We start from the raw sequence: 24,924 nt of genomic DNA, 5'->3' as shown, positions 1-24,924 counted from the left end.
TTTGCACATTCTCCCCATGTTTGCGTGGGTTTCCTCTGGGTGCTTCAGTTTCCTCCTACTTTCCAAAGATGTGTGGGTTAGGTTGATTTGTCATGCTAAATTGACCCTAGTGTTAGGGGGATTAGCAGGGTAAGTATGTTACGGGGCTAGGCCCTGGTGGTATTATTGTCGGTGCAGGCTCGAGGGGCCATATGACCTCCCTCGGCACTGTAGGGATTCTATGAACATGGGTAAAGTTCAACTTTGATGGGATACAAAGTAGCAGCAGTGGACTGAGCTTTTTTTCATGGATTTCAATGAGTGCAAAGAACCACTCAATAGAAAACACTATTATATGTAAGAGGCCTTTAGTTTTTCACATACCCTGAGGAAGGAATCCAGAGCTCCATTCTCCATAAACTCAGTAACAATCATGACAGGACGGCTTTTAGTGACGACTCCCTCCAAATGGATAATATTTGGATGATCAAATTGTCCCATAATACTGGCTTCACTGAGGAAATCCCTTCGCTGTCTTTCAGTATAGCCAGCCTTAAGTGTTTTTATTGCTACGAAAATTTCCCTTCGCCCTGGAAGTTTAAGGCGTCCTCGACATACTTCTCCAAATTCACCTGCACAAAAAATATTACAAATTAAATTTCAAATTTAGCACTATGTAAAACATTCAGTTTAGATATATTTTAGTATAAGAGATTGTCAATGCCTTTTAGTCTACCTGCTCCAATCACTTCTTCAATTTTTACACAGGATACATCAATTTCCTTGGCAAACTCTCTTACAGCTTCGTTTGGATCTTCATAAGTGAAAGGATCGATATATACCTTCATTCCTGGTGTGACTATTATTGCATAAGGTAAAAATGATAAATAGCATTAATGGAGAAATATGCATTACACTTTTTGGAATAATGGTTCACTATGGAAAATAGAAATTGGACAGTATGATGCCCATTTTACAAAAACAAAATGGGAGGAACTGAAGTTGGCTTTCAGCCATCCCGAACACTGTGTAAGGCCCTTTATAAATATTTTTGATGGAATGGAGAAAGTGCTTTGGGATGAGCAGAGCAGAAATTGGTCCTGCTCCAAGTCGGATTCTTCAGATTTCAACACGGCTAACAACAAATGTTTTTGCTACTTTTTTAGAAAGGTTTTTGTAAAATTGTTCTGCGGAGACAGGAGGAGGATAAATACTCTCCTTGGTTCCACACTACTGTGACCTCCTCCCCCCTCCCCCACGCCACCCACTCCTGCCTCATCCTATCCTATGCAACTCTATCCCACTCTGCGCTTATCATCACTTACAAGAGGCTGTTGCCATTGAATAGCCAAATTTCAAAAAACTGAAATGTTTGTTGCTTAGGGAGGCACAACAGATGCCACATGTGGGGCACTACAGTGGTTAGCACTGCTGCCTCACAACAGCAGGGACCCGGGTTAGATTCCTTGCTTGGGTCACTGCATGTGTGGAGTCTGCACAAACTCCCTGTGTCTGCATGGGTTTCTTCTGAGTACTCCAGTTTCCTTCCATTGTCCAAAAGATGTGCTGGTTAGGTTGACTGGCCATGCTAAATTCTCCCTCAGTATAGCTGGATGAGTATTTGGTATGCCATAACATTCAAGGCTATGGGCCAAGCGCTGGCAAATGGGATTAGATGGGTAGGTCAGGGCTTTTCATGCGTTGGTGCAGATTTGATGAGCCAAAGGATCTCTTCTGCACTGTAGTATTTTGTGATTCTGTACTCGGATATGCAACGGAGTGTGGCGGCTAGGGCATTTTCACAGTAACTTCATTGCAGTGTTAACGTAAGCCTACTTGCGACACTAATAAATAAACGTAGCGCTTAAAAAAAAGAATCACTAACCCTACTGAAATGAGCCTTGAAGCTCAATTTTGGGTCAGTTGTGAGCCCTCTGGTTGAGCCAACTATTGCCAACGCATTGGTTTTGGGCCTGAAAACATTTTGAGACAATTTTCTGCCTCAATGTGTTTATTATGGAAAAGTTTCATGAAAGAACTTACGGTGGCCAGTGCTATATTGCTGGAGTTTCTCGGTGTATTCTGACTCTGAGCTACTTCCACGTTTCCTTTGTACAGGATAAGAAAAAAATAATTTTATGTAAAAATTCAATTGTGTGTTTTGCTAAAAGCATTGACTATGAACAATGAGAATTCTTACAAAAGAGTTTTTTAAATAAGAGAAAATATTTAATTACCTGATGCACACAAATGCAATCACAAGCACAGCTACTATAAAAACCAGGCCTGCTGTGGCAGAACCTACAATGAGGGGCAATTGTTCCTGGATACTTTTCCCACTCTCATCTAAATGAAAAATGACAGGTTTTAATTAAGAACCCAACCAACAAAATAGTGTTTCACAAATAGAAATAAAGATCAAAGAAATGCAAAGCCTTTGACAACCTGTGAATTTTTTTTTATTTGCACCCACTAACTAAAATCTAATCCTGGTTTTAAATAATCATCTGCTTCCCATGGTTCTCTATAGTATCTGACTTCTCACAGATTTATCGATTACTTTCCTTAAATCATTCAACGGATGCTACTATTAAATCTCAACAAATGTCTAAAATCCATTGACTCTGTATATATGTTCTGCTGTCTCGGAAAAGCAGCTAGCATAATCAAGAACCCCATGCATCCTGGACATACTCTCTTCCATCTTCTTCCATCAAGAAAAAAGATACAAAGTCTGAGGACTTGTACCAACCAACCCAAGAACAGCTCCTTCCCTGCTGCCATCAGACTTTTGAATGGACCTACCTCATATTAAGTTGATCTTTCTCTACACCCTAGCTAATACTGTAACACAACATTCTGCACCTTCTCCTTTTACTTTCTATGAATGGCATGCTTTGTCTTTATAGCTTGCCAGAAACAATACTTTTCACTGTATCCCAATACACGTGACAATAATAAATCAAATCCAATAAAAGAAATCAAAAATTAAAAGAGATTTAGATTACATGCAATTTTTTACAATATTGATGATGCATTTGACTTGGTGTTAATAAATTATTAGCAACTAATTTAACATTACTAATGGGAGATTCTGGCCCCGCGCAGCAGGTTTTCTGATGGTGCAGCGCCCGCAATTGGCCGGCGGGCAGTATTTTCTGATCCCATCAAAGGCAATGACATTTTCCATGGCTCATCGACTGCACCATTGAGGAACCCACCAGTCGATGATGACCTGCCTCCGGGAAACCAGCCGGCGGCGGGACAGAAATCCTGGCCTCTATATCTAAATACATTTATTGAATACTGCCAGCCAAACTCAAAACAAAATAGACATACTTTCCATCAGTGTCTGGAGGTCTACGGATTCGCTGTACTTTCCATATCCCGCCACTGTCCTGGCGCGCACCTGAACTCCATAAAAAGCAGCTGGCTTCAACCCTTCGATACGAATAGTGTTTTTCTGGCTTGTAATGGTCGATGCTGTTGATTCATCTTGGTCCTGGATTAAAATAAATGTAAAGATATTGAGGTGAAAGTGTAACAGCACGGAGTTAATAATTATTGTACAATCCACAACTCAGCAACCACATGGCTCAAAGTTAAGTTAATGAAAAAGCTCATTTTCATGTGAAAAATATAGGAAACACTGTTTGGTGTATTCATGAGAATACGATGCTACAAATGACTGGAAATAAAATGTTCATGTTCTCTGAAATCCTGTTACTCTGAAAATAGATTCCCTCATGAACAGTTTGAAAAATTCTACAATATTTACCCCAGTAATCAACAGCATTAAGCACAGATAAACAACTGCAAACAGTTGGTGGGAGAATGCATCAGTGGGTCTAGATTTACTGTTGTCATGCCTGATTTTTTTCAGCATTTCACCAGACTGTACCTTTTCACGATATTTCAGTTCATAGTCCAGAATTATGCCATTGGGTTTTTCAGGTGCACGCCATGAGAGAGTCATGCTGTTTGAAGTGGCACTCAACAAATGCACCATAAGCACAGGAGAAGGAGCTGCAAAGAACACACAACATTGCTTTTTAGTTCCTGCCACCACAGAACCACAATATTGGTCTTTTGACCCATTGCATCTCTGATAGATCATTGCTACAGCAATCCAAAATGAAACGCATGTTCCTGTTCACCACCAACCCCCCACCAGATTATTGTACCTTACATTGCCAATTTTCCATTATAAAGATGAAATGTCACTGTCTCAATAACTCCTTATACAAAATATTCACAGATAAAACAACACTTTAAAAACATCTTGTGCCACTGTCCTCACTTCCATGGTGATAATTTTAGAGTCAGCCATAGATGTATACAGTACAGTAAAAGGCCCTTCAGCTCACTGTATCTGCATCAGTCAAAGATAAATCACCTACCTATTCTAATCCGATTTTCCAGCACTTAGGCCATAGCCCTGTATGCCTTAGCATCACAAGTGCACATCTAAAAATTATTTAAATGTTATGAGGGTATATATCTCTACCACCCTTCCAGGCAGTGGATTCTAGACTCCCCCTAAATGTTGAGTGAAAAAGTCTTTTCTCATATCCCCTCTAAACCTCCTACTCCTCACCTTAAATCTGTGACTCCTAGTCATTGATCGCTCCACCAAGGGAGAAAGCTTCTTCCTGCCTACTCTACACCCCTCATAATATTATACAACTCAATCATATCCCCTCAGTCTCCTCTGCTCCAAGGAAAACATCCCCAGTCTATCCAATTTCTCTTCATAATTTAAACTCTCCAGTCCAGGCAACATCCTGCAAAATCTCTTCTGCATCTTTTCCAGTGCTATCCCATCCCTCCTTTTAATTGGGTTCCAGAACTACACACAATATTCTTGCTGTGGCTTAACCAACATTTTATACAGTTGCAGCATGACCTCCCTGCTCTGAAACTCTATGCTTCGGCCTATAGCATATGCCTACTTAACCACTTCATCCATCTGCCCTGCCATCTTAAGGAACTGATGTATTTGCACAACAAGGTCCCGCTCATCCACGGGGTTCTATCATTTTAATTTGTTGTCTCACTGAATCCTTAGCTAGGAAGTAATTGTTTGCCATACACTTTGTCAAAATTGCTTAGAGGTCAGAGAGGTCAAAGGCATTTACAGCATGGAAACAGGTCCTTTGACCCAACTTGTCCATGCCACCCTTTCTTTTTTTAAAACCCCTAAGCTAATCCCAATTGCCTGCATTTGGCCCATATCTATCTATACCCATCATACCCATGTAACTAACTAAATGCTTTTTAAAAGACAAAATTGTACTCGCCTCTACAAATGTGTCTGGCAGCTTGTTCCAGACACCCATCACCCTCTGTGTGAAAAAAGTGCCCCTCTTTCGTATCTCTCCCCTCTCACCTTAACTCTATGCCCTCTAGTTTTAGACTCCCCTACCTTTGGGAAGACTTTTTGACCATACCAACGTCTTGTTCAACTTCAACAAGACGTCCCAACTTACAGCTGTTTACAGTTTTAAAAACCTCTACTAAATCTCTAAACATCTACCGCTGAGCCAAGCCTGATACCTAAAAAGAATAGGAACTTCTCCTGGTTTAAAGCCATACAGAATCAAAACTGTCTCATTTGTTCAACCATAAGGACAGATGTCTAAAAGCATTTCCTGAGCAGCTGCATACTTTCATGAGTGATGAATATGATGAAGTCTGTGGTGGGATATGTCGTGTCTTGTGAGCACAGTTATTCATCACATTTCATTGCACTCATGGCATATTCTATTTATAACACCCCTAATTCAACTACAACTTCAGAAAATAAATTCTCCTCCTTTACAAACCATACTATGTACAAGTTTTTCCACTAATTTCATTCTAAAGTCACTAGTTTAATAAAGATTAAACAAATTAACTTTCCTTTATTTGCAAAGGATAACTAAAAAATATTTTCAGACACGTTTTAATTATTTTTCATCCAAGATTATTATTTAAAGTAATTACTCAAGGTAATTAATTTTTAATCAATCTCATTCTTAAGATCATCTATTTCCATTTCTAGAACTATGCACGATTCAACCTCTGCCTCAGCTCATCTCCCACTCAATTCTTCATCCAATGTCTTTGTTATTGTGCGGAGGGTGTGGAGAGTCTGCAGAAGGATCTAGATAGGCTGGGCGAATGGGCCAGGAAATGGCAAATGGAATTTAATGTTGGCAAGTGTGAGGTGGTCCACTTTGGTAGGAAGAATGGTAGGAAGGACTATTACTTACGTGGCGAAAAACTGCAGCAGGCGACGGTGCAGAGGGACCTCGGGGTCCTTGTGCATGAGTCGCAAAAACCCAGCTTGCAGGTGCAGCAGGTGGTCAGGAAGGCGAATGGGATGCTGGCCTTCATAGCGAGGGGGATTGAATATAAAAGTAGGGAGGTCTTGCTGCAGCTGTATAGGGCATTGGTGAGGCCGCAGCTGGAGTACTGTGTGCAGTTTTGGGCGCCGCACCTGCGCAAGGATATTTTGGCCCTGGAGGGAGTGCAGAGGAGGTTTACTAGGCTGATACCGGAGTTGAGGGGGTTGAGCTATGAGGAGAGGCTGAATAAACTAGGCTTGTACTCGTTAGAGTTTAGAAGAATGAGGGGAGATCTCATTGAGACGTATAAGATGATGAATGGGATGGATAGGATAGAGGTGGAGAGACTCTTCCCGCTCAAAAAAGACAGTAGGACTAGGGGGCACAGCCTCAAGATAAAGGGGAGGCGGTTTAGAACGGAGTTGAGGAGGAACTTCTTCACTCAAAGGGTGGTGAATCTCTGGAATTCTCTGCCCGTTGAAGTGGTGGAGGCTGCCTCGCTAAATATTTTTAAGAAGCGGGTTGATGGGTTCTTGATAAGAGAGGGGATTAAGGGTTATGGGGAGAGGGCGGGAAAGTGGAACTGAGCCACAACAGATCAGCCATGATCTTACTGAATGGCGGGGCAGGCTCGAAGGGCTAGATGGCCTACTCCTGCTCCTATTTCTTATGTTATTTCCAGACTTGACTATTTCAATACCCTTCTGGTCAGCCTCCCACATTCCACCCTCCATAAACCTGAGGTTATCCAAATCTCAGTGGCCCATGTCCTAAGTTGCACCAATTTCTGTTCATCCATCACCCCCACGCTCACTGACCTGCACTGGCTCTTGGTTAATAAGCAATGTCTCCACTTAAAGATTCTCATCTTTGCTTTCAAATCCCTCTATTGTCTTGGCCCTCGTTATCAGCCTCACAACCCTCCGAGATATCCGTGGTTCTCCACTTCCAACTTCTTGAGCAATCACGATTTTAATTGCTCCACCGACGGCCACCATGTGTTCAGCTTGCCTTGGTCCTGAACCCTGTAATTTCTTCCCTAAACCTCTTTTTCCTCCTTAAAGACACTCCTTAAAAGCTACCTCCTCTCTGCCCAGGCATTTGGCCACCGGCCTACCATCTGCTTATGCGGTTTAGTGTTGAATTTTGTTTTATAATGCCCCTGTACAGTGCCTTGTGCTGCTTTACCATGTTAAAGATGTTATATAAATACAAGTTGTGTTTTTGGTGTTAAGAACACATATGCTTGCTTGCTTTCTAATTTATTGGTTTTGCTGTATGAAGATCGATACTGTGGCCGAAATGTTACGGCTGTTCACTCTGGCAGGATTTTCCCATTTCCCCTGCTGTGAACGGAGATTTGGCTGTGTGCCAAATTCTCCAACTTTGCTTCAGTGGGAGTGTGGTGCAAACGGCTGGTAAGATCGCACCCTGTATCTTTGCCTACTCAGGTTTCAAATGGATTGTGAGTGTACTGAACAAGTTCCATCGTCCTGCTGCAGTGTTTAAACCCAAACTATTTTGAAAGATTTCCCCATAGAGTGAAAGACTTCAGATTTCCTCCATTTACGGCTCCTGCTGCCCAACTCTTCTAATCCAGTCACGCAACAATAGAAACTAATACCGTCCATTAAACACCAATCAATGGACAAATTACATACATACTGCCTGGAGGTAAGATTCCCTTAACGGCCTGACCCAGAACACAGTCATCTGTCTCTCAGGGCCTAATTACAACTACGCCATCCAGCACCTGGACTGCCAGTGTGAATTCCTGTCTGACAAAGCCTGATGGCATCCCACCAGCTGCTTCAGGCTGTGACTTAGCAGGTCCCCTAACACCATTTCATTGTGCAAGACTTATAATATAGAAAGTGCCAGATGAATGAATATTCAGGCTCTAATCACTGGAAGATAAGCTACAGTACAAAAGGGGAGCTTAATGTGAAAGTCAGACAAGTCCTAACCTCAAGGATGGCCACCCTCAAATAAATCCTCTCTTCTCAAGGGTCGAGAGCTTTCAATAATTGGAATCAAGAGTTTAAGAAGCCTACAGGACTGTTGCCATTGCAACACACATCCTTTGTGTGGTAACAGACTCAACAAACAGAACATAATCTTTAAACAGATATAAAGTGAATATGTGTGTATGTGCCTGTAAAACACATATAAAAAAACTGACACAATGTATTGCAAACTTGCTGTGAATGTAAGTTTTTTTGCGCAACAAATCTGTGTCAAAACTGCATTTTTCAACATGCAGGTTTTCTTTGCAATGAGAAGATGCATTTGTTCAGGTGCACTTTACTTTTAACAACATTAAAATAAATATACTTGGTTTTCTTTACTACATGGGAGTAGGGGCAATAATGACGCTGATGGGACTAATTGTCCTGCTGTAACAAATTGTCATTTACACAAGGACAAAGTCCAAGCATGTTGGCTGCAACAACTGAATTTTAAACTTCCTGCACCAGTTTTAGGTAGCGTATAAAACTGTTTTCCAGCTGGTGTGACAGACCAACCTGGAACTGAGCAGAGCTAGGAGGGATCAACTCTGACACAGTTAATTGCTCACATTCATAATGCTAACCCCCAAAAGTTAAAGGAGACAAGAGAAAGGTTTAATCAGAGTTTACCAGCCCTGACTTGAGTCATGATGGAAAACAGGAACATTTTAAAAATTGACAGGAGAAAAAAATGGTCGAGGAAAAGCGTAGCACTTAAAAACCGGCACTCTGGCAGCTGGTACAGAATTCTGCACCTGCCCACCCAGCGCTCGCCCCCACTGGAGCCTAAATATTCACCTCGTGCTTTTCAAGTTAGTGCCAATTGTGTTTACTTTAATTGAGAATGAAAGGTCCAGATTTTGTGGTTGTAATGATGAAGAAACTGTTGGTGCTCAGCATCATTACCCTGTGAAACAGATGACAACTTCTGGCATCCCCACTTTGCCATCAGTGGTATCTTGCTCCTCCACGGGGTGCACTGCTGTAGCCTTCACTGATGCGATCAACACAGAAATCTGTGACATCTCTGTACCACATTGCTAAGTGTACAGCACACTGATTCACTGAATTCTATTCATTCGGGTACTGAAATGTGGCAATGTTTAGCTGTCACATGGATATTACAATCTTGAATGTTGAAACACTGTTCCACTTACCAGCCTGGTTTGTAGTAATGTTAACTGCTGCAAACTGAGGTGGATATGGATTCTTGCTGGAGACACCATTTACTGCTTGGATTTCGAATGTATATCGGGTGTGAGCCAAAAGATTACTGATAAACACCTGCCTTTCCGTCAGACCCAGCTGGCGTGGGACAAATTCTACATTGTCATCGCATCTGGAGCAGATTTTGCCTTCCACACTGCACTTCTTGCAGATGATATTATAGAGCAGGTCGTCGCGGCCACCGGTATCCCGTGGCTCACTCCATTCCAGGCTCAGGGAGGTCTTGTTCACATTTGAAATAACATTACGTGCAGCCGAAGGGACACCTTCGTAAAATTGAAATTGAAAATATAAGTTACGATGTGTGTTAAACATATATATATTCAACATGTATAAATGTTGAATACGCACTGTTTATAATACATAATATTCTGTGTTATTTTGTATGTCATATAATATTTTGGCCTGCAAACACTGAATTAAAATAAATAAAACCTGTTTGCATTCTATTTCACAGATGGCAATCTTTTCAATGAATTCATCTGTTAAAAAATCCAAATGTATAAGCAGACTAGCAAGAAGTAGACTGCAATATTTATTTGCTTGCTTTATTGTCAAGTAAGAATAGATTTGGAACTACTTTTTAAAATGAAATTTCATTCTGAGACCGCAGGAATATTATACAGGGCAAGTTGAAAGGGTAACACCAGCTTTGAAAACAGTCTGTGAAGGTCACTGGAAAGGCAAATTAGAGTTTGAAAAGGAAAAGTTATAAAATGCAATTAAAGCCTGTTCTCAGAGAAGGCATCTGGGGTTGGGTTCTGCTTTTACTGATAAGCTGGCCATGGAAGCATCTGAGACCCGAATTTTACAGAATGCAGAAGGCAACTTCAGCTACACTTTTAACAGCCAGACTGTTGCCTGCATTGTGCTGATAAAAGAAATGGAAGGCATCCGGAGATAGTGACAAACCTTTAAATGCAAGGTAGATGTTGTAAAGTGCTTTTTTTTCACCAAATGTGTTGAGTGGGGGGGGGAACTATTTGCAGAAAATCTTTTTAGGAAGGATAACATCTGGTTTGAAAGAGGATAAATACAATATTTCTTTCCCATTTATTCAGCCCTGAGGTCGCTATCAAGCAAGAATCCTATACACTGATCCTATCTGAAACTGCGATCCAAACCTACTGGTCTCCAGCTTTGTTCTGCAAACAATCCAAGCTCATTGCTCTCTTATTTGGTTTAAGGCACACTGAAACAATGAACACTTAAAGTGCACGATACAGAAAAAATATAACAAATCCAGAAAAAACAGCCATTTAGATTCTCTCACACTAAGATTTCAGAGACACATTGCAGGTTCTGTACAGAGCAAAGACTTTTCTGCAATGTGACTACTTCCTTTATAGTAAAATTTATTCTCACAATCACAGGATAAGATTAGGAAGATCATTCAACCCACATTAAGGCATCCATTCAGAAATATACTAATGTTTCCTCAGTTTAATATCCATCTTGTTTCTGAAATAATTAGGTTCTGCCACAGGTCTTATCACCTTTTCTGACAAACTTCTTACTGTGTTTACCCCAGTCTAACGGCGGCATCTCCACATCAAAACTTCTTAATAACAGGCCTTTCCTAATTTGAATTGCTGTCCTATTGTTATATTTTCACTATTTACTTAGATACTCTGGGTTAGCCTTGTTCATTCACTATGTAAGGTCACTGTGTCAGTGCTTCTTTCAATTTCTCAGCTTTTCATCATATTTCAGACCTCAGGCACAAGGGATCAGCCTTATGGTTCTAATGTGCACTGGTATAGTAAGTATCTGAATTAATGCTCCATTTGTCTCTTGGTGACCAGAACTGGATGTAGGGTGGGATTTTCCGGCCGCACTCACTCCAATACAGGAAAATCCCACCTGATGTCAATGAAGTTTTGCCTGGTCCTGTCCCACCTGCTACACTTCCCGTAGTGGACGGGACGGCAAGATTTTGCCTCTAATATTTAAGATGGGATGTAGCCAGAACCGCTGTTTAGTTTTATCGTGAATTTACTTCTCTGATGTATATTCAACTGATTAGGCTGTCTGCTTGAACATTATACTGGTTTTCTCGATCGCTGCTTTCTGCAAGTTAGCCACATTTATTAACAAATCAACTAAAACTCCAATTTATCTCTGAGTTTCACCATTAGCTATTTCCATAATATGCACATGTGCATGACCTCCTTTCGGCTGCATTTGCTTTACCTGCTATTGACCCATTTGTTACCCAGCTCCCACAGTTTAGAAGTGGCCTATTCTCATTGCGCTGATCCTCTCAGTTTGGTATCATACACTAATCTTGCTATTTTGTTTGGTATTCCTGAATCTAGCTCATTTTTATAAATTACAAGCAGAAGTGGCCCCAGTTACGTGTCCCCCACTTGAACATAACTCCTGTAATGAGCACAACTGTTTCCTAGCCTTCAGTTAGTTCCCCCTTCATTAGAAAGGATTACCCACAATACCCACAGTTTAATAGCCTTTCATGGGAACTTTAGCAACAGCCTTTTAGAAGTTAAAGTTCATATATAGGGCTTTCAATTGCCCCACCTCTGTTGTTTTCCCCTTATGATGAGGCTGTATGCTTAAAGTCTTGCTATATTGTTCCATTTTGTAAGACCTGCCTTAGGACTGCTGAAGGTGAAACAGCAATTTACAGCCGGGTATGGTTCCATGGGTGGCAGTGTTTTGACACTTTCTCTTAATAATATTTCATGATTTGAAGCTAAGGTAGTGGCAGATAATTTGATAGGATTTATTCACAAATGTTTTTGACAATTGTAGTACCTTGAGGTTGGGGTCCTCCTAGTACAACTCTTGTCACAATACAGCAGAGCATTGATTCACTGAAAGAATTCACTTTTTTCCAACATTCTTGTTGAGATACAAATGGTCACATCAAAGTCTGACCGTCCCCCCCATCGACAATTTAATCTAAATTAATGCAATTATTGAGTTCTGAGCTAAGTGCATTGAAAATAGTGTATGACAGGAAATATGAAGGCTACTTCAACAAGTGACAGCATTTACCTCAATAAATCATGTGAACTCTTGTTACGAAAGGTATCAAGTTTTAGTTTGATTATTTACCATTTTTTCTGCTCATGAAATTTTTGAGGAAATTTGAGATTATTGATTTTTACATGTCAAGTTCTTTTAAAAGTAAAAATACATATTTTGACAAGAATAGTCAGTCAAGCTAATAAAATCACCTTTCAGTACTAATATATCAAAGGCCCTCACAGCATGCCACACTGGCATTCTGAGATTTACTTACAAATCGATTATTTAAAAAAAATATATTTACATGTTTCAACAAAGGACAAGAATATTTGAGCCTAACGACCCAGTGGCAGCTTAAGCAGTGTAAAACATGCTCAGTGATCAGCTGAATTATTTCGCATCTGCACTAAGGCTACCAACATGGATGCAATACACATGTAACTACTTTGAATAGTGCTTAGGCTTAAAATTAATGTGCAGTAACTACACACAGACATGGTTGCTTACGATTTACAGACTAGCAGCATGGTCATTAATGTGTCAGAGGTGCCTTTACTATTCTAGATAATTAAACTGCAAATAACCCAAATGGCACTATAAAAATATATCTGTCTCAGGCATGTTCCCCCTAGTGCCATAAAAAGCAGAAACTAATGGGTTTAGGATCACAGGGAAAACAGAAAGAAGATTATAAAAGCCTTGGAAGTGGTTTAAAAACTGCTGTCTTTGTTCCTGTAAGTCATTGTCTGCTTTAAAGCCCTTCTCAAGACAAACTGTTATTTAGATCTGTAAAATAATCTATGTGAGTAAGATTATATCCTGGCCTAGGCAGCTTAGGTCCTGCAATTATTGTACCAATGCTGAGAAGACTACACTTGATTAGTGTTTAATATCTTTGGAGCTTGGTTGGATGCAATGACATTCTCTCAGATGTGTCTGAAAGTACCCACTGCTTTACCAGTCATGTTCATTTGGTTACGTTTTTGTTTATATGTACAAAGTTGAACAGTATGATAATCTGTTTTTAATTTTTCAACGAATGGAAAATAATGGCAGAATAAGTTGTCTGATCATTGTAGCTCTGAGTATTTTGACCTTTAACTTTGGGTGGATAATGAAAGGTGTTAGGGTGTACGTAAAGCTTTACCATGGTCTAAATCAGCAAGATTCATTATTATTACAGCATTTATGATTTTAAAATAGGAGAGAAGAATTCAGACATAATCATCATATTGAAATATAAATAAGTTCCACCGATTTATAGGTTAATGGTGAGGATATAACATAAAGTACGTTATTTCAAAGCATCATTAGACTTAGCAAAGATTTGGAAATTGGTTAATTTGCCAAGTTGCTAGTGTTGGCATTTTTAAGATACTAGGAGCAAAAATTGAGATATATGTGTTGTGTGAAAACATAGGAGATTAGGATACATATTTGTGTATCACAATAGTGTCCTGGAATCATAATCAATTCTGTAAGAATAGATCTTTATTAGAAAACAAATTTAGCTTAATAGGAATGGCATGTTATACTAAAAACATATATTTCTTGCTGACATAAACAGTTAAGGGCCAGTGACTAACTTGTGCATCCCATCTCAGGCTGGTCACTGTCTGCTCGATAGAATCCATTTTTGCAAGGACAGATAGTGGCTGCTTCAGAGTTGATCCTGCTGTTAGATGGGCAAAGGGAGCATGGTTCCTGTCCTTGTTTGGATTTGAATTTTCCGAGGCCACAAGCTGAAAGTCAAGAACAAACAGTAATTAGGAACATAATATTTTTTACCGTTAGATACATTTGGACCCCTAAACATTGCGAGCATGTCGTTAGAACAAAGAGCTCTCCTTACAGGGACAAAACCACATTTGGAAAGAACATCAGTAAATTTGCCTTGGGAAGGAAGTGATCTCACCGATGATAATCCCAAAAATGTTTGCGATTAAGTCTACAGAAAAGGCAGATCTAAGATTGCAGAAATAATATACACAAAGATGCAGATTGTTCAAATTGGACAGTGAACAAAGAACAAAGAGCAGTACAGCATAGGAATAAGCCCATCAGCCCATCCAAGCCTGTACCGTCGCATTGTCCTATCTAGACCAATTGTCTGTATCCCTCTATTCCTCATCTGTTCATGTGTCTGCCCAGATAAGTCTAAAATGTCGCTAATGTATTTGCCACAATTATCTCAGTTGGCAGTGCATTCCAAGACAGCACCACCCTGTATTAACATTCAAAGATAACAATGTTAATGCAGTGCACTGCTATTCCATTGTGAGATGCCACAAATACATTGGTTGCCTTTTTTTTGTTTCTTCCTCTCCCCCATGTTACTTCGGGTTGCCTAAATGGAGGCTGATCACCATCATAGCACCTATAATTGTTTGTATTTGGTAGGTGGTTTTGGATGTCTTTCCTGCCACCACCCCTCCCCATTTATCCAGCCTGGGGATCACCACTAATACATGCTGGTTTACTTGCACCAGTATCTGGGCCCTTTCATAGCCAACGAGTCCTGAATTGGGACTTGAATCTCTGGCCCAGGGGCAGGAGAGCTATCCAGGTACTTCACTTAGCTTATTTTTCCATATTTGCAAAGCATATAGAAGGTATCTCAGGATAGAACACCTTGGCTGGAATTTTACCGTTTCATCTGCCACGGGAATCAGATTGGGCAAGGGGCAGACCATGAAAAGGTCTGTTGACCTTGGGTGGGATTTTACAGTTTTGGATTGAGCAGGCCATAAAATCCCACCATTGATTTCTTGAATTCAAAAACAAAATGTTCAAAAGAATCTCTTCAACTCTGAATAGGTTAAAAGATTATATTGAAATACAAATTTCAGTTTGTACAGATTTCAAATATTATTTGATAATAGCAATCTGACATATTTTAATAGGCTAGATTTTGCCATAGCAGAACATGGAATAGTGCCTACCATTCATCAGGATTGCTCCTTTACTGTTCAGCACACATTTTATTCAAAAAGTTGCTGGAAGTAATAATGGAGGTAACAATGCAGTGAGGCAAACAGGGCACTGGGGACCTGAATGAACAGGGCAACGAATAGGGCATATCCTTAACCAATGAGGCTTAAAAATTTGGAAATAAGCCCTGAAGGAGGGAAGGATTAAAGGGAATAAATCCAAGGTCAAATTAGATATGGGAACAGAAAGTAAGGAGGAAAACATTGGCGTAAAAGTGACAGAAAGGAGACAGAAAGGAAAAGTAGACATTGGATTTTCCCTTCCTGCAGCTGAAATTCCCACCTAAGGTCAATGGGCGCTTGACTGTCTCTCTGAATTTTCCCACAAAGGGATGTGCCGAGAAAATCCCAGCCATCATTTTAAAATACGACATATTTTAAATGATTCAAAAAAATTCAAAACCTGAAGGAACGAGACTCTACACTTATAATAGTTACATTTTGGTGTCAGGAAGATTGAGTTGCAGTAAATAACACATATCATGTCAGTAAAAGGGTACTTACGCTGCTAATTACTGACTCTAAATACCTGTGGTGAGTTTAGTTTGTATCTGTTGCACAAATACAGTAATTTCATGATAGTCACTGCATGTCAATGGTGAGAAAATACCAGAGTCAGAAAATACCATTCTCCTAAAGCTGATAGCGAAGTGGTGCAATTTGAACTGCTTTAAATAAGATATTCACATTTAACCATGCATCTGTCCCTCACCTGAAGTTGCTGTATCGTTTGTAGATAAATAACAGCAAATGTCATTAACAACTCAAGTTATTTTGACAGCAAATTCTAGCCTGCTGTATTATTTTACTGCACTACTGCTTCAGCATTGAGGGCCAACCATGATATTGATGAACATCTGCTCACTGTTTTTACAATTTTGACACTTTTGCTTTCTGTATCAGATAAGAGAAAATTCACATTTACAAATTATATTTTTTATGGTTCTACTGACATAACTTAGAGCCACCTGATATAACTCCCTACCCTACGAATAACAGAAACGGGAATTTTGTCAAAGGTCTACTGCACAGAATGCAGTCATTGCCTATTAATTGTGGAGCAATTTCTCAAGGATGTAATAATATCAAGTATGAACATAAGAAATAGGCCACAAACCAGGTAGGCCATTCAGCTCCCCAAGCCTGCTCCACCATTCAATAAATCCATGGTTAATTTGTGTTAAATTGTGTTTAATTCCCATCTACCCCCATAATCTCTGATTCCATTCTGTAACAAGACTCCACCGACATCCATCTTAAAAATATTCTACGGCCCCACCTCCATCACCTTCTGAAGCAGAGGGTTGCTAAGACACACAGCCCTTCGAGAGAAAAGGATTATCCTTAAGTTTCAAGTTTAAGTTTCAGTTTATTAATACATGTTACATGTAGGCTTACATTAAGACTTCAGTGAAGTTACTGTGAAAATCTCCTAGCCACCACACTCCAGCGCCTGTTCAGAGAATTTAGCTTGGCCAATGCACCTAACCAGCTCCTGGTACAAAGCATCCAGATAACTTTTACCCTCCCTGATGTGTCGTACTATCTGCAGCTCAGCCTCCGGCTCAGTGACTCTGAATCAAAATCCTCGAGCTGCAAACATTTCCTGCAGACTTGCCTGTCCTGGATCACAATAAGAAGTATCACAACACCAGGTTAAAGTCCCACAGATTTATTTGGTAGCACAAGCCACAAGCTTTCAATCAGACAATCACCAGGCAGGAGTGTTCCCTTCCTGTTGGGGACCACTTCAGCAATCACGGGAATTCAGCCTATAATCTTCGGGTAAGCGTTCTCCAAGGTGGCCTTCACAGCACACAACAACGCAAAATCGCTGAGCAGAAACTGATTACAAGTTCCGCACACATGAGGATGGCCTCAACTGGGATCTTGGGTTCTTGTCACACTATCTTTAACCCCCACGACTTGCCTGGGCTTGCAAAATCTCACTAACTGTCTTGGCTGGAGACAATACACATCATTTTAACCTGTGCTTAACCCTCTCTCCGCTCACATTGTCTGTACCTTTAAGACTTGATAACCTGTAAAGACTCGCATTCCAACTATTATTTTGTAAATTGAGTTTGTGTCTTTATGTGCCCTGTTTATGAACAGAACTTCCACTCACCTGATGAAGGAGCAGCACTCTGAAAGCTTATGGCTTGTGCTACCAAATAAACCTGTTGGACTTTAACCTGGTCTTCTGAGACTTCTTACTGTGCTTACCCTAGTCCAATGCCACCACATCATGTCCTGGATCACACAGGATTCCAGAAATTCCAACATGCAGCAACCTTGACACTTCAGTTGTCCTGCCATCTTTAGTCTGTTTTCAGACACTATGAAGGCCAGTCTGATAACTTTTCCTCAAGATATCCTACGTACTCCAGATATCAAATACCAGCTATCCCACACATTGGAAAGTCACAGGAGGATTGCTGTAATGTTCAAGCACAGCTGAGGAACTAATTCTGTCCTTTTACAGCATGACTTAATGGATAGTCACAACGGCCAAGCTTCTTAAAGTTATCTGACAATGCGGTGAGTGGGGAGTTTAACGTGTCAATCGCCTTCATGTAAAATTTAGTCTAGTTTGTAATTAGCTTTAACTGCAAAGTACTGTGTAAGTAGACTAAATTTATTTCTTTCTTCCAGCCTGAGACAGGTAAACATACTCTGCTGAGAGAATTGAGTAGTTAATTAGCTAAATGGTTTGAGTCTGGTTTATATAGCCCCAGTTTAGTTTACTTTAAATTCAGGGTTTTTAGTGTAGCTAAAGCACATGAATGCAGCTGAAGAACTGAGTGCATACCTCAGAGTTTGGTGAGTGAGGGAGTTCGGTGAGGGATGATGGATGGGGGAGTTCTGGGATGGTGGTGGGAAGAAGGTGATCATTTCCTTTTGCTTTTCTACCTTTTTCACCCTGTGCTACAGGGATATCAGCTAGCTGTTTCTGGTAAATGGTTAAGGTCCAGTCCTAAGGCTTAAAATAGCACACCAAGTGGTGGTAAAGTTAATAAAATATATAAAAAGGCAACTAGATAAGTGAATAATATACTTAGGTAATTAATTAAAACACACTAAGGATGGCAGAACAGCTGAAGTGTCAAGGCTGCAGCATGTTGGAGTTTCTGGAAGTCTGTGTGATCCAGGTCAGGCAGGTCTGCAGGAAATGTTTGCAGCTCGAGGGTTTTGGTTCAGAGACACTGAGCTGGAGGCTAAGCTGCAGACAGTGCGATACATCAGTGGGGGTAAAAGTTACCTGGATGCTTTGTACAGGAGCTGATCACACCCTTTAGGACAGCGTCTTCTGATTTGGTCAGTGGTACAGGAAGTCACTTGGGGGGAGCAAAGAGGCGTGTAGTATAGTAAGGGGCAGTACAGTGCAGGGGATTGACATTTTTCTCGATAGAAAAGTGTGAGTGTATAAACAGCCGTGCTGCCTGCCCGGTGCCGGGGTTTGGAATAAAAAGGCAAAACTTAAAGCTCTGTATCTGAACGCATGTTGGACTTGAAATAACGTAAAAAGTCTGACAACGCCAGGTTTCAGTCCAACTGATTTATTTGATAGTAAATTCACTAGCTTTCAGGTTAGCCGCTTCGTCGGGTGAATGGTCTCCATTCGCCTGACGAAGGGGCTAACCCGAGAGCTAGTGAATTTACTATCAAATAAATCGGTTGGACTGAAACCTGGTGTTGTCAGACTTTTTACTGTTTTAACCCCAGTCCAACGCCAGCATATCCACATCAGGATTTGAAATAAAACAGATTAACTGATAATGCAAGTAGAGATTAATAAGTATGATTTAATAGCCATTATAGAGACATGGCTGCAGGATAGCATAGATTGGGACATAAATATTGAAGCGCTTGTGACTTCTAGGAAAGACAGAAAGTTAGAAAAAGTGGAGGGCTAGTTCTATTAATTAAATACAACATTAACACAATAGACAGGAATAACTCAAGTTCAAGACACCATGATACAGAAGTGATTTGAGTAGAGATAAGAAATGATAAAGGCAAGAAGTTAGGAGAGTGGTGTACAGATTCCCTGACAATAATCTTATAGTAGGACAAGGTAGCAAATAAGAAATAATTGGGGCTTGTCTGGAAGGTATAATGATTATCATGGTGAATTTTAAATTACCCTGGAAAAAATCAGATAGGCAAAGGTAGTGTAGATGACAAATTCATTAATTGTTTTGGGGGTAATTTTTTAGATTAGCATATCTGGAAGCAACCAGAGAAGGAGCTATACTAGTTCTAATATTGTATAATGAAATAGGATTAATTAATGATCTCACAGTGAAAAGTGGGTCTAAAACTAGTATTTTAAACTTAAGCAAGGCAATCGCGAAGGCAAGAAAACAGAGCTAGCTGAAGCGAACTGGCAATTTAAGTTAAGGGCAGGTCAATGGAGATGCAGTGGCAGACGTTTAAGGAGATATTTCAGAATATACATACCAGATACATTCCAATGAAAAATAAAAATTCCAGTGGGAGGGCCCACCATCTGTAGTTAACTAAAAAGAGTTAACGATAGTATCAAACTTAAAAAAAATTATACAGTTGTCAAAGATGGGTGGCAGGTGAGAAGATTGGACAGGAAATGAAAAAACAGTAAAGGATAGAGTCAGAGTGGTTTACAGCATGGAAACAGGCCCTTTGGCCCAACTCCATGCCGCCCTTTTTTTAAAACCCCTAAGCTAATCCTAGTTGCTAATTTGGTCCATATCCCTCTATACCTATCTTACCCATGTAACTGTCTAAACGCTTTTGTACCCACCTCTACTACTACCTCTGGCAGCTTGTTCCAGACACTCACTACCTTCTGTGTGAAAAAATTGCCCTTCTGGACACCTTTGTATCTCTCCCCTCTCCTTAAACCTATGCCCTCTAGTTTAGGACTCCCCTACCTTGAATGACTAGAAGATTAATAAGCAGCGAAAAAGTAGAGTACAAGAGAATGCTAGCTAGAAATAGAAAGATAGATAGTAAGGGTTTCTATAGATATTTAAAAAATAAGAGTTAACAATGTGGTGAGGACTATAGAAAGTGAGTCTGGGGAGTTAATAATGGAAAATAAGGAGATGGCAGATAAATGGGCATGTTACATCGGTCTTCATTATAGAGAATACAAGTAACATCCCAGGAATAGCTGTAAATTAGGAATTGGAAAGAAGAGAGAACTCAAGAAAACTATACTCAATAGGGAAGTGGTACATGGCCAATTGTTGACCCTTTGGGTTCACACATCCCCGTGGGTCCTGATGGATCTTATCCTAGGGTTTTAAAATAAGTGGTCAATGAGATAGTTGATGCATTGGTTTTAAATTTCCAAAATTCCTTATATTTGGGGAAAGTTCCATAAAGATTGGAAAATAGCAAATGTAGCTCTTTTATTCGAAAAGGGAGGGAGACAAAAAGCAGAATCCTATAGGACAGTTAGCTTATATCAGTAATAGAGAAAATGTTGGAAGCTGCTATTAAATTCAAGTTAATCAGGCAGAGTCAACATGGTTTTGTGAAAGGAAAATCATGTTTAACCAATTATCAGTCTTTTTTTGAAAAAGTAACAGGTGCTGTGGATAAAGGATAACCAGTAGATGTGCTGTACTTAGCTTTCCAGAAGGCATTTTATAAAGTGACTTATCAAAAGTTCTTGCAAACAATAAAGCTCATGGTTTAAGAGTAACATAATGGCATGGATTGACTAGCTTTAAGGGAATAAACAGATGAGCAAAATAGGTTTTTTGGTTGGCAGTATGAGATGAATGGTGTGCAAACAGGGATCAGTGCTGGAGCCTCAACACTTTCCAATTTATCCAAATGATTTGGATGAAGGGATAAACGGTATGGTTGCTAAATTTGTTAATGACACAAATATAGTTAAGAAAGTTAGTTCTGAAGAGGACATAAGGAGGTTATAATGGGATATGGATAGATTTGGTGAGTGGACAAAGATCTGGCAAATGGAGTACGATGTGGGAAAATATAAACTTGCTAGTTCTAGCAGGATGAATAAAAAAGAAATATAAAATAGTGAGAGAATGCAGAGCTTTGTGATGTAGAAGGATCTGAGTGCCCTAGTGCATGAATCATAAAAAGATTAGTCTGCAGGTGCAGCAAGTAACTAGCAAAGCTAATAAAATGTGATTGCTTATTGCAAGGAGAATTGAGTACAAGGGTAGGGAAATTATGTGTTAGTTATACAGGACATTGGTGAAATCATATCTGAAATATTGTGTCACCTTAGTCAAGGAAAGATGCAATTAAACTGGATGCAGTCCAGAGAATGTTTACCTGATTAAGATCTGAAACGGGTGGGTTTTCTTATGAGGAAAGGTTGGACAGACTCGGCTTGAATCCGCTGGAGTTTAGAAGCGTATGAGGCAACGTGATTGAAATATATAAGATCCTAAGGGGTCTTGATAGGGTGGATGAACAAAAGATGTTTCCTTTTGTGGGAGAATCAGGAACAGGGAGCCAGTGTTTAACCCTTTAAGACAGAGATGAGGAAAACACTTTTTTCTCAGAGGATTATGAGACTTTGGAATTCTCTTTGTCAAAAGATGGCTGAATCAGAGTTTTTGAATATCTTTAAGGCTGAAGCAGATAGATTCTTGATAAGCAAGGCAGTGAAATATTTTCAGCGGTGGGCAGGAAAGTGAAGTTGAGATTAAATCAGCCATGACCTTATTGAATAGCGGCATAGGCTCAAGGGACCCAGTGGCCTACTCCTGCTCTTAATTTATATGTTTTTTTTTAATTGTGTCACAAGTAGTCTTACATTAACACTGCAATGAAGTTACTGTGAAAATTCCCTAGTTGCCACACTTCTGCGCCTGCTTGGGTATGCCAGGGGAGAATTTAGCATGACCAACGCATCTTCCAGACTGTGGGAGGAAACCGGAACACCTGGAGGAAGCCCACACAGACACGGGGGGAACATGCAAACTCTGCACAGACAGTGACCCAAACTAGGAATTGAACCCAGTACCCTGGCAGTGCTAACTACTGTGCCACCATGCTGCCCCAAGTATTTTTATTCCAAAATGTGCTTGCAACAGGCAAGACTTCTGACTGCCAGTGCGCTCTGAGAAAATTATCTTCATGTTTTACATTTTAAAAATGAAAACTTTCGTCTCAGGGCACAAGTTCCATTCATAGCTCTAAGAGGTCAACTGATATTTTTGCAGATTAAAGTAAGTGAAGTAATGCAGGAAGGCTTTTAAAAGTCTGATCCCTTACCTGACTCCAGCTGCTCCTCCACTCTGCCTTCCCTTCCTCCCGGGCCCGCTTAACTACCAATGTGTCTCCCATATTTCAAAATCTGGTTGTGCTCCTCACCTCGCTCTGACTCTGACAGAAGTCCTCAGAGGTAGGTGAGCTTCCAGTGTAATTAGAAACAACTGAAGCAAAGTCACACTTTAAATCAAAATCAGAACTATTTTCCACCTCAACTGAAAGCCTTCGGAGAGGTGGGCCAACTTTTCATGGCCCCACACTCAACACAGAGTCAATCTGACGGCTGAGAGGAAATTGTAAAATTGTGCCTATGTGCCCAGAACGTCGCAGCTTCAATTTGTGGTGAAGGAATCTGAAAACTACTGCCAAAAACATGTTACATTACAGGCTGTGATCATTACTTGTATAGACCCCGCTCTACATTCCTTTGGCAATTTAAAAAGAAGTTACTGGCCTACTATTCCCTTAGCACTAAGCTCACCTTATAAAACAAGCACATGACTAATCCTCTGCTCTGGCCCACTGAAGTTGGATTATTGCAACAAAAAATGAATGGAAACTTTAAATAATCTGATACTTTCTTGCTGTGTTTAGTCTTGGTTGCTTCAAAGTGTGCCTTTTTTTTGTAGTACCTTCTGACACTAATGTTGCTTGCTGCTGCAACTCATCTAACAGCAAACAATGGGTTGAAGGTACTGTCCGGAACTTTCCGGCCATTCATATCAGTGGGATCTTTAGATCCCTCCAACAGCACACCCCCACTGTGGATTTCACAGCAACGAGAGATGCACTTAACAGGAAATTCCCGCTGACAACAAGACCAGAAAATCTGTCCATCTAACTCTCGATGTGGAGATGCCAGTGTTGGACTGGGGTAAACATAGTAAGAAATCTCACAATACCAGGTTACCTGGCATAATAAGGACCGAATACAGATCTGCCAGGTTGCTAAAGATACAAAGTCACGCTCCGCCCTGCTCCACATTAAAGAAAGAAAACAAAAACTTGCCCATTATTTTTCAGCCTAAGTGAGCCCTTTAAGTTCCTTTATTTAAGCCACAGTAGATCCAGAACCCTTTAGCAGAGCATACACAGTTTCTTTTCTAATGTAGCACTGGTGTTCTAAGACAGGTATTAGGTCCTGATTAGCATATTCACAGAGTCTATCACCTTATGTAGGTGGGTGGCCAGGGCACTCAAAAGTTTCCAGGTGCCAACTGCAATTGGTACGCTCCGGGAGGTGTAGGACATGGAAGAACTGCACTGGGCACCAGGTGCCCACAATTATTTTTCAGCCAGAAATCTGGCATAATAAGGACCAATTCCTTCCCCCTTTAATTTCAGGCTCTTTATTCACTTCAGGCTGGATTTTCCATGCCTCCACTGTGCGTGTTTTCAGTGGAGGGGGCACAGCCCACCACCTTCTCACCCACCCCTGAACTCGCCCCTGTAACACGGTAAGTGGGTGAGCACTGCTGGGCCTGGATCTGCCTGCAAAACCAAAACCTTAGGCAGCTCCTGAGGGTGGGACTTCCTCCACAGTGAGAGGCTAAAGTCCCACATTTTAGCCCACACACATTGTGTTATGCTGCAGGACAGATTGGCATGCAGTGAGTCGGCATTCTGCCAACTTTCTTCCTCGGGGGGCAAGCTGCCCAAACACCACCCCACCGCCCCCCGCAACACCTGAAATATGCAGCTGGCTTTTCCACTCTCAATTCTTTCTTCAGCCCTGTCAAAGGATGACCAACATTTTAAAAACATTCTGAATATTTCCAAAGGCTGAAACAACAGCTTTTTATTATCTTCAACCATTTACCTTTAAGTGGGTACAACCCTTTATATTTAAGATATGAATTTGGTTACCTGCTGGTATAACATCAAAGCTCTGTTGGGAATTGTTCAAATGACCTAAAATTAAGTGCAGCATTCCCAGTGTATTATAGGCGAGCTAGTCAGCCCTAATTGGGCTTCCCGAATTTGGTGATAATATGTGGTGATCTTCACTGTTTTAGTTAGGCAGTGAAATTTTAATGAGTGCTCTTCTGTGATATGAGACTTTCTCCAACTGTTATCACAGCAGTGAAAATAGAATGTATCTTCAAAGAGCTTCTTGGCAAGCAGAATCTGACAGGAAACTCATTCCTTTCT

The 24,924-nt window shown here is 40.5% G+C and overlaps 1 protein-coding gene across 4 annotated transcripts in view; it reads right to left on the bottom strand.

Annotated features, from left to right (window-relative positions):
- Positions 1-24,924, bottom strand: part of ephb3b (eph receptor B3b) — a 105,778-nt gene that overhangs the window by 16,990 nt on the left and 63,864 nt on the right. For 2 of the 4 annotated variants that reach the window (XM_080185637.1, XM_080185639.1), the window contains exons 4-11: positions 14,122-14,277; positions 9,475-9,810; positions 3,881-4,005; positions 3,319-3,481; positions 2,217-2,325; positions 2,023-2,087; positions 704-838; positions 364-611 (exon numbers count right to left, since the gene is read on the bottom strand). In XM_080185637.1, the coding sequence (XP_080041763.1) occupies positions 364-611; positions 704-838; positions 2,023-2,087; positions 2,217-2,325; positions 3,319-3,481; positions 3,881-4,005; positions 9,475-9,810; positions 14,122-14,277 (1,337 nt within the window). The remainder of the gene's footprint in view (positions 1-363; positions 612-703; positions 839-2,022; positions 2,088-2,216; positions 2,326-3,318; positions 3,482-3,880; positions 4,006-9,474; positions 9,811-14,121; positions 14,278-24,924) is intronic. The other 2 variants (XM_080185638.1, XM_080185640.1) reach the window with 1 other exon arrangement.

Source organism: Carcharhinus amblyrhynchos, chromosome 3 (assembly GCF_965287045.1).
Source record: "Carcharhinus amblyrhynchos chromosome 3, sCarAmb.v2.hapA, whole genome shotgun sequence".
In the NCBI taxonomy this organism is placed as follows: Eukaryota; Metazoa; Chordata; class Chondrichthyes; order Carcharhiniformes; family Carcharhinidae; genus Carcharhinus; species Carcharhinus amblyrhynchos.
The sequence above is the reverse complement of the archived record's forward strand: the minus strand, read 5'-3'. Positions and strand labels throughout refer to the sequence as shown.